This window comes from Symphodus melops (assembly GCF_947650265.1).
Source record: "Symphodus melops genome assembly, chromosome: 10".
NCBI lineage: Eukaryota > Metazoa > Chordata > Actinopteri > Labriformes > Labridae > Symphodus > Symphodus melops.
Genome location: NC_136700.1, coordinates 13,734,202 through 13,748,481, shown reverse-complemented (window position 1 = coordinate 13,748,481; position 14,280 = coordinate 13,734,202). Strand labels below are relative to the sequence as shown.

At 39.0% G+C, this 14,280-nt stretch overlaps 1 protein-coding gene across 1 annotated transcript in view; it reads left to right on the top strand.

Annotated features, from left to right (window-relative positions):
* dync2h1 (dynein cytoplasmic 2 heavy chain 1) overlaps window positions 1–14,280 on the top strand; it is a 187,472-nt gene that overhangs the window by 56,687 nt on the left and 116,505 nt on the right. The window contains exons 75-80 of the mRNA XM_079353769.1: window positions 1,572–1,661; window positions 4,304–4,369; window positions 4,470–4,520; window positions 4,599–4,652; window positions 4,898–5,029; window positions 6,159–6,231. Of these exons, the coding sequence (XP_079209895.1) occupies window positions 1,572–1,661; window positions 4,304–4,369; window positions 4,470–4,520; window positions 4,599–4,652; window positions 4,898–5,029; window positions 6,159–6,231 (466 nt within the window). The remainder of the gene's footprint in view (window positions 1–1,571; window positions 1,662–4,303; window positions 4,370–4,469; window positions 4,521–4,598; window positions 4,653–4,897; window positions 5,030–6,158; window positions 6,232–14,280) is intronic.

Here is a 14,280-nt window from a genome sequence, read left to right as displayed (position 1 = left end):
TCTGTTAAGCTGCTGCTAAAAACACACTTCCTGATATAACTCGTTCAAAATAAAAGCACTCCTACAACATCATAAAAAGGGACGGTGTTTAACATCCAACAAACTGAGCTGCTTAAGCAGAACTACAATTCGCCATGCTTCACTCGTGACTCTGTAATCAGAACGGGTAACGTTAGTATAACATTGTCAGTGAGCAGCTGCGCTAAATGAATAAAATCGAGCATTTGAAGTTTTAGATAACTGCATTCAAAGAAACTCGCTTTTTCTCTCTTTCTCTATGGTCACTATGATCACTGATCTAATAGTTAATTCAGATTGTGTGGGTGGAAAATATACCTTGGTGGTGTTTGTGTACCTGGGCGGCTCGCCTCGGTGGCGATCACTGCGTACTACATGTTGCCCCGGGCCACCCGCCTCCCATGAGATTATGTGCCCCACATTTATAGAAGTATTGGACTAAAGACAAGCAAGATAAAGTGCATGTTAAAAGCTGAATCCAATCTGTGCTTCCTGTGCTCAAGTGACAGATTCAAGCCATTCCAGCACTTAGCCGTGACTGTATGTCAAAGCTCAGGACAGACAGAGGGAGACGCACGAGCACACCCACTTATGTTGCTGTTATACTGAAACTTGGAGAGGGTATTATACAAATTGACTTGATAGCTCTTCCACAATTCACTTTCATTGTAAACAACCGCTCTGACATGAGGAGGAGGCGGAGCCCTATGGACGGACCGCCGGCTCTGCTCTGAGTGTCAGGGTGAATCATCAAGAATACCAACGGACTCAATCTGAATGATCTCTTGCGTGTCACACATTCCTCTATGATGCTGCTTTTATTTAGCAGCTGCTGTGGCCTGTAGGTTGAGTAACTGGTGTGTTCACTACAACCCAACATGTGTGTTAAAACCAGTGATGACGGTATCCAAGTCGTGCCAGACCATAAAACTAGATTTACAGCCTACTTATAATAGGGGCAGAAAGAGATTATTTAATTTATTCTACTGTCTAGTTCCCTTGCGTTTTCTGTGTCGGATACTTTTGCGGTAATTCAGAGGCTTCTATTGAATTCCCTTTCTCATCCATATCACTGTAATTCATCTAAAAAAAAAAAAAAAGGTTTCTCTTTTGTCCTCAGTATCCATTCTTCTATCAGTTTAATAGCTTTCTTACCCCAGACTGAAATACAAGTTCAACACCAACTTTAGCAAATTGGTATTTCAAGTTGTTGGAAAATTGCAAATCGGTGATAAAACAAAAGAGGTGCGTGTTCGAAATGAAGAACGATGCAGTTTACCAGTGAATGCGTTTCTTTTTTTTGCCAGTGGCTTTTCTCCTTCCATTGATGTTAAATTGCTACTCAGACAGCTATCACACAGTTAGCTAGAATTTAAAGAATGATTCATGAGGACAAATGTACTGTATGATGGTTAATGAGGATAAGAAAAGGCATCTCTGTAGTGTCCCCATATCACTAAATCCTTGTTCTAGTGTAACTGCCCTCCTTGCTTCTGTTCATATGATCTATGTTTATGTATTGATGTGTATCTATGTGTGTGTTTGTATCTTAGGAAGCAGACAACACTGAAGCCAGGATTGCTGCTTTGGAGGCCAGCTTAAAGAATATGGTGTACGAGTACGTCTGCCGCTCACTTTTCAAGGTAATTCGCTATCCTAAACATGGATGGAGAACAAGTGTGTGACCTTTCTTTTTATTTTTCAACTTGATACAAGTTTGGTTTGTCTATGACAGACACTCTGAACACCTTATCTAGCTATGTAACATACAAGTACGGATACTATATAGTGGTAGTTTTATTGATCGTTCAGACCTGATTCAGTCAGATAAACACAAACATTTACACACTTGTATAATCAGACCTCTGCAACTAACACAGTAATGAAGTGTCAAATATTGACCTACTGGGCAATCATTGCATCGATCTGGCAGCCAATGGTAAATGTAATTTCTTTGTCGTGCATGTGTGTCGAGTGTGGGCGTTACCTAAGTGTTGCTAGCGTTTTCAGCCAGAGTCTCAGTAGCAGTCAATTGCATGGTTTAAAAACAAACACATGGACACCCACAACATATAGTTATATGAAGCTGCAGTGCACTTATTTAGCAGAGAGGAAATATCAGCGTACATTTTCCGTGATCCTGTTAACACCCACATCTGCGACACAAAGAAGATGACTTCAGGGGTTTAATTAAAAGAAAAGAAAACCTTTTAATAAATGTCACTGAACTAAAACTAAACATACCACTAAAAATATATATATATATATGTATATATACACATATATATAAAATCACAGTGGCAGCTAATTACCGTAGACTGCTGTGTATTGGTGTTAAATTCCGGCACAAGCGGCTGATTCAGCTTAACAAGGTATTGATCGAGCATGGCGAGATACATGGCTAAGATACATATTCTACCAAATATTGATTGTTGAACCTTTAATGAGCAAAGATTGTTTTTTTTATTTTTTTTATTTTGTGTCAGGTTAGTGTTAGGTTTCCTTTTTTTCTTTGTCAAATCAGTGTTTCAGATGCAGTGACTGTGAATTTGTTTTACTTATGAATCTTCCATCTCAGCAGAATTTCCTGTTTTTTAGAAACATCTGTCAAAATCCATAGAGAACACACAACAATGACACTGCAAGACACTCAGGTGTACACTGGAGGGTTGTACACTGAGGAAATAATATTTTTCAGGGTATGAAAGTAGTGAACCATCAAAAGAGGAAAACAACAGGATTGTGTGTATCTGGTTGAGCTCCCACTCTGTGCATTGATGTCTATGTGCAAACACCTGTAATAATAGGTCTTTGTGTATGCCCCATGTGTTGGGTGTCAGCTACAAGCATTAAGGGAAGTTGAATGTGAGGGTAAGAAAATGTGAATGCATCTCCTGTTACATTTAGGATGCTCAAGTGTAACAGAGTCCTGGGCCTGTATTTACAAACAGTCTGAGAATCCTCTCAGAGACTTCATTTTAAAAGCTGTAATTAGTTGAACCAAAAATGTAGACTCTAATGCCTAGGTCAGATTTTTTTTTTTTCCTACTGTCTTTTGGTTGTCGTTTAGCCCTCTTGCTTCCTTGCTGCCTTGATGACAAGTTGATTAGCAATGTGTAGTCAGTCATGGCTTTTGGTCAAGTCACACCACAAATGTATGGATTTTGTGAATGCCTAATGTCACACAGTGACCATCATTAAAGACAAAAATATTGTTGAGGCATTATGGTTGCAAAGTTTCTAGGAATTTTCAAAATTGGAAACTTTCTATTGGAATTAACGGGAATTTATGGGAATAAATTGGAATTTCTGAAATTGAAGGTTGGCCCTTAAAAGGATATTTGAATGTGGTTGGGGATAATGTGGTTTATTTCATCTATCTTGACTAAAACAACCAGATTTCATGCAAGAACACTTGAATATCTGTGCTATTCCATGCTATGCTTACTGCTGGGCTATTGAGGCCACGCCCCCTATATGCACCTCGCACTCCTCCATTACATGCACAGATCATTTTTAGAACCCTAGAGCCCAGAGCACAGGACTATTGAAGTCACAAATTTTAGCCCGTGGACTAAATAAAGGGAAATAAGCTTAAATGAAATTATGGGGTAATGTGTTTAAAAAAAATAAAAGATCAGAATCTGTTGAACTGTTATGTTTTTCAATCGTATTATTTTTCATGGATGTCTACTTAGGACAAAACAGCATGTTAATATTTATCCTTGGATATGATCGTTTTATTCACATGGATTGCCAATAAATTGCGATAATTACACTTCTTCAACATTCAGATTGAAGGCGAAACGTCACAGGCACATAAACATTCAAGACTTAAACTGGCAGTCTGAATAGGACTTGAATATCATAATCAATATTATGCCATTGCGGAATGTACAAAGAGCGTGTGTTGAGCTTAGTTGCGTCACATTTCGAAAAAAGTAGTTGGAAAAGGGCTGCTGTCTTGGGAAAAGCATCTTGATGATGGATTTCTGTTATCTCTCTTAAACTTTACCAGCACATGAGGAAGAGAGATAGAGAGACACTGTGTGTGACTATTTAAACAGTCTGTGTAGTTTTCATTGTCACTGTGGCAAGCCTTTACAAGCCCTTTAGCATGGCATGCTGAGCTGTATATCATGTATTAGGAATATGAGTTTGTAGCTCCTCTGTGAGGAAAAGTTGCTCATAATTTGTGTTCCACCTTGATGTTGTAGTTTGGTTTCAAGCGAAGCAATGTGAGACATTCCATGTCAAAATACATCCCTTGTTCTCTTTGTTTTAGGCTGACCAGTTGATGTTTGCTGTGCACTTTGTGAAAGGCATGTACCCTGAACTCCTTCAGGAAGGTGTAAGTAACCTTCTAAGATTTACAGTCTTTCTCATTTTAAAATTAAAAACAGAAATACATCTTTGGACATGTCAAATGTTGATGCCACTTTTTGCTGTAGGAATGGGATGTCTTCAGTGGATCTATCGTCGGAGAAATGTTTAAGAAAGAGGTAAGAGCAGCTTTTGTATAATCGGAGAGATCACTCATTTATTTCGGTCTTTGACCCACGCTTCCTCTTTCTCCGCAGGAGTTCCCTTCTTGGATTGACCTGGAGAGACAAGGAGCACTGGCCATTTTAAAAGTAAGTGGTATGCATACTGGCGACACAAGCATCTAAACTCAAATATAAACCATGAAAGGACAGATTACTGCTTGGTTATCTAAGCAATTATTTTGCCCCTAACCCAAACCCAAGATATAGTTTCTCTATTAAAACCCTGAAAATAATATAGTTAAATGCAATCAAAGCAGTCCTCACAGAGCTTATTTTTCTAAGGTCATTACCTGTCGCCTGCCCTTTTAACTTTTGTCTTCCCTGTTTTACAGTCTACATTCCCAGCCCTCTACCAGTCCCTGTGTTTGAGTGACTCAGACCTTTGGCTGTCCTTCTCGCAGAGCTCACAATGTGAACAGGAAATACCATCGACTATTGCCAAGAAAATGACTCCCTTCCAGCAGGTCAGCTTTCTATTAAATCACAACAGTCATTTCAAACAGCTTATCATTATTGACACAGTTTATTGAAAATCTGCACACATCTAAGCATTTTACTCATTTACATTTGCATTTGTTGTTTCTCTGTCAACTAGCAGAGTCTTATAAAATTGGTGAATAGAAGGGTTTAAGATTACGGTCATAGTAAGGGAATTTTATCTGATATTTGGAAAATCTGATATTTTACCATAATGGGTAAAATATGCAATTTTAGATCATTTAACTTTTTTTATTTAATGATGGAAAGCATCTCAGTGTCTCACAAGCCCCAGGGGGTCTCAGTCCTCAATTTAAAGGGATACTTCACTCATTTGCATGAAGCTGTGTATCATTAGAAACATGGTAGTAGTGTTGAATGGTCGTGAATCCAGCCCTCATTTTGCCCTGAGACGAACAAAGCTTAATGTAAATGGGTGAAGTACTCCTTTAACAATGTGGTGCAGTATTTTTCTTAACTAGTATTCGAGATAATAAAATGAACATATAAAGCTACTGTAAATGTACCTGTACACGTGGGCGTGGCCATTTTTCCACCAAGGAGCGGATTTTTTTTGCAAAACAAATGTTTGCAATGGATTCCGAATCCTAAAGAACCCCGAGTTTGACCCCTTAACGCTACCAAAAGCAAAGGTTAACATTTTACATTTTTTGACCAATAAGTATATAGTACCAATAAGGCACTTTTTCAGGTACCCTGACTTTGAGCCACTCTCACAGATTTTCTTAGAGGAGTTGGATTGAAATGTATTTATTTGTGTTATAAGACATCTTTATGAACATGTTTGTGAAGAAATCTGTGGGTAAGGAATTTATTCCCAGATTTTTGGAAAATTCCCTGACTATCAGAGAAAACCACGAAGCAGATATGTAAAAGGCTGTGAGAGGTAAAAACTGTTGGATATTCAACTTTTTTGGCCTTCTAAAGACAGATTACAAAATAAATATTTCTAACATTGGCTCTCAAACTTAAGCTCTTTGGATATTCAAACTTCATTTTTATATGAAATTTAGTGACATTCTGCATTCCAAGTTTTCATGGGTACATGCTGTTTTCTTCCTTCTCAATTTATCTACTTCTCCTTGCTCTCCTCAGTTGTTATTGGTTCAGGCAGTCAGACCAGACCGACTACAAAGTGCCATGGCAGCATTTGCAACCCAGGCCCTGGGTAAGTGTTCTTTATTTTTTTTTTTTTGAATTTCAGGCAATTTTTCCAGTGTGCTCAAGGTAAGTTCACTGCTGTACTGTTGACACAACACATGAAAGAGCATTCATGATGCACAATTTCAGATGTAAAAAAAATCAGATAAACACACACCATATTAATTTTGTCCACCAGATAAATAACCAGTAAGGAAATGGATCTTATCTATTGACATTTCCTATTACTTGGTCAGACTACCACAGTGCCTAACATATTGTCAATACATCATGTTAGCTTGTCATGATTTGAATAGCAACTGTTCAAGGTAAACAAATAAACACATATGTATACATAGGAATAATTCACCAAAGCTAATGTGCATGATATGCACATGATAAGTGTTTGTTCATTTAAAGGTTCATCAGATCTGTGCACCTCTGGATTTGTGTGATTGATCTGAGTAATAAGCTCCATTTTTCTTTGTGGAAATAAACATTGTTTTTCACAAGCCACCCTCTCCCTTCACAATCAAGGCATACAATCTATATCAAGCCATACATAAGGTGCATGATAGTACTTTCCGAACCTTTTTCGTTTATGTTCCTGTTATCACAGTAAGAATGCCACTGTCATTAAGTGTACACTAGTTACAGAAAACAAAACAAAGCTGGGTTGTATATGGAACATCCTGGCTTAAGGTTTGTGTCTAAAGTCTGGTTCACACGGCAGGATAATAAGGCCGATTTTGGCCCTGATTCACCCCTTCCAATAATCTTAAAGACGCCCCGATCATCATAAAATAATCTTATAAAATAATCCTGTCGTGTGTGGTGTGTCAAGACTGCTCTCGTCTGATTGGAAGGACGTCGGGACCGCTCCGATCTCAAATCGGGGATATTCAACATGTTGGACTGTTTTGGCCCGATTTCTCATCGTGTGTGGTGTTTCCCCCGAGGGGAAAACCAGCACAAGCCTGTTGACTGTGACATGTAGCCAATCAGAAAGCGAGGTGACATAATGGCGAGGAAACACCGGGAGCAAAACAACAACAACTGACCTCCATATCATTTTGTAGCAAGTACAGTTCATGCTCCCGTAGTCTCCACTCCTTTGACCAACGCCCCTTTTTAAAATGTGGTGTTTTTTTTGTTTGTTTTTTTCAGATAAAAACACAGCACAAACGATGCCTATTGCATCCTCTTCGTCAATTTGTTAACTCTGGAATCACGTTTGATCTCGAGAGGTTTTGTGAGATTTCCTGTCTGACCGGGGGGATGTTTGCAAGTGAAATCAGTTTGTGTGTTGATGTTGTCGTGTGTCCGCACACAACACACTGTACGACCAAAACTGTAAAATCTCCAATATGTATCCCCATGTGTGCGGTCTCTAAGGTTTGGGAAATCGGCAGACAATTTTAAAATCCTGCCGTGTGAACCAGCCTTTAGTTGAGAGTGGCATGACTGATGATGGCATGTTGATGAACATCATCTGTGAGGGTCCTGTAGGATACTGCACAGATGGTAGGATTACAGGGAGAGAGATTGGAGTTGCCAGTAGAAAGACAATATGTTGGGGTTGTAGAGCCTGTGAGATGGCCTGAGGTTGTGGCCTCCTCTTGAGCTTTGCCTCCCCATCAGTGTTTGGGGGCAGAATGAAAGAGACACAGCCAAACAGCCAGAATGCAGAGCAGTTCCTTTCTGCAAAGCTGCAGGAAGCTTCTTAGACACTGCTATTGGTGCATCCGGAGCTGGGATACCTTGCATCACAGTCTTTTGTTCCTGTGACTTGAGACACTTTCTGTACCTGGAAAAAAAACACGTTAAAAATAACCTAAGCAATAATATATATTAGTTGATCACATTCATCTTATAGCAAAGCAACACATCTTATAATATGAGACAAAATAGGTTTAGATAAGATATACTTCAATGTCCGAAAAAGGAAATTTGTCTTGGACTCTGTCCTGTTGTTACAAGACATTAAAGAAGTCCATAAATAGAGATCATACAGAAAGATGTCAGCCTATTGGTTTGCTGCTGTCTTTTTAAACACTAACAACAATGTGGGACCTACTCGACCGGATGTCGAACATGGGCAATAGTCAATTTCTTTATCTTTATCATTGTCAACTTTAAAATCAGCATGTGATGGACATGACTGTAACACAACATCAACCTCTTTGCGGTCTATTTGGCACGTCTACATCATTGTATTGGTTGTCCTGGTGGCTTTAAAACAGCTGCCCTGAAATGTCTTTGAACTCCACGAGCAGCGCTTTGAGAGCTGCTCAACCGGATGCTGAAAAAGGACAATAGCCAACTTATCTGACGCATCATTGTAAACAGCAGTTGATGGACATGACTGTAACACAACATCAACCTATTTGGCACGTCTACATCATTGTATTGGTAGTCCTTGTGGCTTAGCCCAGCGCGTGTTGGTCTAGGTGAACAACAAGAAAGCGCGTGAAATGACGCTGAGATCAGTAGATCGAATCCTGTTCGTGATGAACTCGTTGGGATTCCCACATCATAAACATTGTATATTAATATTTCCAAATCAAATATATAAACCCGTGTGCAATTAATCATTGCCTAATGTCACCATACACAGTTATAAACAACGATAAGAACTCGTTTGTTTGGCTGGTTTTGTCCTGTTGATGCATTATTCGGACAGCAGGTGGCAGATTGGCTTGCATACCAAATCAAATGTTTTCCTTAATCCCCTTTTAATATTATTTGTAGTTTGCAAGATTATCAAATCGTGTTTTTAACCATGTTAGTACTTTGCAAAATGTATAAGCCTATATTAAATTCCCCAAAACATTTGGCATCAATAACCCTTATTTTAATATTAAGGATTATTACCCTCAAGAGAAACTGACAAATATTCAAAAGCATGTATGTAGATGACTATAGATATTTATATAGCCTATGAGTGTCTGTGTGTTATATCTTATGGGCAATAAAAAGAAAAGAAAAAGACACATTTAGATTTGTTTCATTTATCTAAAGAGGATAAAGAAGAAATGAAGACAGAAATGTTTGTTTGTTCAATTTGACATTTTATGAAAAACATTAATAAACAACACAGTGATTACAAGAACAATCAAGTGTTGCATAAAAAAATAGAAAAAAAATAGAATAATAATAAAAACAATAATGGCATATGACACAGCAAACATGAACCGCATGTAGCCAGCCTTTTCCAGTTTTCCAACTGTACTCCTGGTATTCAGGTTCACAGCTACACGCTGGAGTAGAGTAAGTAGAGGACAGGGAAAATAGGGCAGATCTACCACAATAAAATGCTTCCTTTAAACATTAGAAGTCTTTTTAGATGTTTCTCTGTCAGGCATTTTGATTAAGTCCTAATGTGGAGTGATCCTTAATAAATCCCAGTCTTGTTACACACACAGACTTAAGAAACTCAAGGGTTGTCATTGCTTGGCTTTTGTTTCTTCCCATATCCATGTTTTGCCAGCTCAGCCCTCCATTCTTCGTAAGATTGAGTCTCAGACTCTGTGCAGAACCAGTTTCCAAAGTACTGGCGATGTGACTGTGGCTTTCTGTCCTTGTTGCACTTTTTGCAAATGATGACATCCGACTTCTTCTCATATTTTCTTGTCATTTGTCCAGCGCGCTCTTTGTCTTGCTTCCTCTTCCTGTATTGCAGGGTTGTGTATGGGATATCTTTATTTGAGGTCTGAGTGAAGGGTGGCATGAATGATGGTGGCATGGTGATGAACATCATCTGTGAGGGTCCTGCAGAACACTGCACAGATGGGGGAAAGAGAGGATTTTGGGGTTGTGAAGCCTGGGAGATAGTCTGAGGTTGTGGCCTTCTCTTTAGCTTTGCCTCCCCAGCAGTTAGGAGGAAGAATGAAAGAATGAGGTTCAGCAGCTCCTTTCTGCAAAGCTGCAAGAAGCGTTTCAGTTGCTGCCATCGGTGCGTCTGGAGCTGGGATGCCTTGCATCACAGTTTGTTGTTCCTGTGACCTACAACGCCTGCTGTACCTGAAGACAAAACAAAACAAAACAAAAAAAAACTTCAGTTTTATCAGCTGATCAAATGTATCCTCCAATAGCACTTCATCACATAAGATAAGTTAAGATATAAGGTTTTATTGTTCTCAAAGGAACATTTGTCTTTAAAATAGCACATACATTTATTTTACTTCACAGGTTATCTACATTTCTTTATATAAATATGAGTCTATTTTTAATTGCACGGGTTTAATTTGTAATTTGTTTATTCTGAGTCATATAGGGGGTCCTCTCCATCTTGTTTCGGGTTTATCTATGGTTTAAATATGTAAGGGAGGGAGGACAGCAGTTGTTGAACACTAATGTCTTGTATCCCTGTGTCCCGCATGTCATGTATGTATGTATGTATACGTATGTATGTATGTATGTATGTATATGTGTGTGTGTGTGTGTGTGTGTGTGTGTGTAGCGGTTTCATATATATATATATACACACACAAACTTGTATTATCAACACTATAGCATGATTACACTTTTTTAAAACTGTTTTCACATTTAACAATGAAATGGTCCTTCGTTTCATCATTCTTGTAATTTTTTTTTACTGAAAATAATGTAAGGCCATGAAGTTTCAGGTGGAAATCACTTGTTATTGTATTGTTTTACGGTAATTAAAAACACAAAACGGGTTAATTCGACCCAAACACTACTTTCCTATATGCCTGTTTTTTTACACCCATTACATTCAGTCATGATCGCCTTGTCATGCTATGCTCATAGCCACATTACACGAACTAAGTTAAAACAACTAACAGTAGCCTTGGGCCGGGCTAGTAATTCGGTGAATATATTTATTTTAATAAAAGTTTACTTACCAGAAGCCGGCGCTGGCGTTACTAAGCAACTCTGAGGCGGGGACATCCGAGTGGGGCGGGACATCGGTGTGAATCTTGGTAGCGATACGAGCGCTGATTGGCCACATCGTGGTAGAATTCTGGTAGATTCTTGGTAGCAGACAGGGACGTGATTGGTTGCCACTACCAAGATTCACCTCGACCGACGGGTGGCGGGGGGCGCCAACGAGGCTTGCACTTGTGAGCCATGTGCCTCGTCAAACGTCCAACTGTATGCTTGATTGCTATTTGGAAACAACGTCTTTCAACTCCACTAACAACACAGTGAGAGCTACTCAACCGGACGCTGAAAAAGGACAATAGCCAGTTCTTTTGATGCCGCATTGTCAACAGCAGTTGATGGACATGACTGTAACACAACATCAACCTCTTTGCGGTCTATTTGGCACGTCTACATCATTGTATTGGTTGTCCTGGTGGCTTTAAAACAGCTGCCCTGAAATGTCTTTGAACTCCACGAGCAGCGCTTTGAGAGCTGCTCAACTGGATGCTGAAGATGGACAATAGCCAACTTATCTGACGCATCATTGTCAACATCAGTTGATGGACATGATAGTAACACAACATCATCCTCTTTGGCACGTCTACATCATTGTACTGGTAGTCCTTGTGGCTTTAAAACACCTGCCCCGTGTGAGGGTCGAACTCACGACCTTCAGATTATGAGACTGACGCGCTGCCTACTGCGCCAAGGCCAGCGCGCATTGGTCGATGTAAACAACAAGAAACCGGTTGAAATGACGCTGAGATCAGTAGATCGAATCCTGTTCATGATGAACTCGTTGGGATTCCCACATCATAAACATTGTATATTAATATTTCCAAATCAAATATATAAACCCGTGTGCAATTAATCTTTGCCTAATGTCACTATACACAGTTATAAGCAACGATAAGAACTCGTTTATTTGGCTGGTTTTGTCCTGTTGTGGCATTATTCGGACAGCAGGTGGCAGATTGGCTTGCACACCAAATCAAATGTTTTCCTTAATCCCCTTTAAATATTATTTGTAGTTTGCAAGATTATCAAATCGTGTTTTAACCATAATTTTAGTATTTTTGCAAAATGTATAAGCCTATATTAAATTCCCCACAACATTTGGCATCAATAACCCTTATTTTAATATTAAGGATTATTACCCTCAAGAGAAACTGACTAGTATTCAAAAGCATGTATGTAGATGACTATAGATATTTATATAGCCTATGAGTGTCTGTGTGTTATGGGCAATAAAAAGAAAAGAAAAAGACACATTTAGATTTGTTTCATTTATCTAAAGAGGATAAAGAAGAAATGAAGACAGAAATGTTTGTTTGTTCAATTTGACATTTTATGAAAAACATTAATAAACAACACAGTGATTACAAGAACAATCAAGTGTTGCATAAAAAAATAGAAAAAAAATAGAATAATAATAAAAACAATAATGGCATATGACACAGCAAACATGAACCGCATGTAGCCAGCCTTTTCCAGTTTTCCAACTGTACTCCTGGTATTCAGGTTCACAGCTACACACTGGAGTAGAGTAAGTAGACAGACTTAAGAAACTCAAGGGTTTTCATTGCTTGGCTTTTGTTTCTTCCCATATCCATGTTTTGCCAGCTCAGCCCTCCATTCTTCGTAAGATTGAGTCTCAGACTCTGTGCAGAACCAGTTTCCAAAGTACTGGCGATGTGACTGTGGCTTTCTGTCCTTGTTGCACTTTTTGCATATGATGACATCCGACTTCTTCTCATATTTTCTTGTCATTTGTCCAGCGCGCTCTTTGTCTTGCTTTCTCTTTCTGTATTGCAGGGTTGTGTATGGGATATCTTTATTTGAGGTCTGTGTCTGAGTGAAGGGTGGCATGAATGATGGTGGCATGGTGACGAGCATCATCTGTGAGGGTCCTGCAGAACACTGCACGGATGGGGGAAAGAGAGGATGTTGGGGTTGTGAAGCCTGGGAGATAGTCTGAGGTTGTGGCCTTCTCTTTAGCTTTGCCTCCCCAGCAGTTAGGAGGAAGAATGAAAGAATGAGGTTCAGCAGCTCCTTTCTGCAAAGCTGCAAGAAGCGTTTCAGTTGCTGCCATCGGTGCGTCTGGAGCTGGGATGCCTTGCATCACAGTTTGTTGTTCCTGTGACCTACAACGCCTGCTGTACCTGAAGACAAAACAAAACAAAACAAAAAAAAACTTCAGTTTTATCAGCTGATAAAATGTATCCTCCAATAGCACTTCATCACATAAGATAAGTTAAGATATAAGGTTTTATTGTTCTCAAAGGAACATTTGTCTTTAAAATAGCACATACATTTATTTTACTTCACAGGTTATCTACATTTCTTTATATAAATATGAGTCTATTTTTAATTGCACGGGTTTAATTTGTAATTTGTTTATTCTGAGTCATATAGGGGGTCCTCTCCATCTTGTTTCGGGTTTATCTATGGTTTAAATATGTAAGGGAGGGAGGACAGCAGTTGTTGAACACTAATGTCTTGTATCCCTGTGTCCCGCATGTCATGTATGTATGTATGTATACGTATGTATGTATGTATGTATGTATGTATATGTGTGTGTGTGTGTGTGTGTGTGTGTGTGTGTGTGTGTGTGTGTGTGTGTGTGTGTGTGTAGCGGTTTCATATATATATATATACACACACAAACTTGTATTATCAACACTATAGCATGATTACACTTTTTTAAAACTGTTTTCACATTTAACAATGAAATGGTCCTTCGTTTCATCATTCTTGTAATTTTTTTTTACTGAAAATAATGTAAGGCCATGAAGTTTCAGGTGGAAATCACTTGTTATTGTATTGTTTTACGGTAATTAAAAACACAAAACGGGTTAATTCGACCCAAACACTACTTTCCTATATGCCTGTTTTTTTACACCCATTACATTCAGTCATGATCGCCTTGTCATGCTATGCTCATAGCCACATTACACGAACTAAGTTAAAACAACTAACAGTAGCCTTGGGCCGGGCTAGTAATTCGGTGAATATATTTATTTTAATAAAAGTTTACTTACCAGAAGCCGGCGCTGGCGTTACTAAGCAACTCTGAGGCGGGGACATCCGAGTGGGGCGGGACATCGGTGTGAATCTTGGTAGCGATACGAGCGCTGATTGGCCACATCGTGGTAGAATTCTGGTAGATTCTTGGTAGCAGACAGGG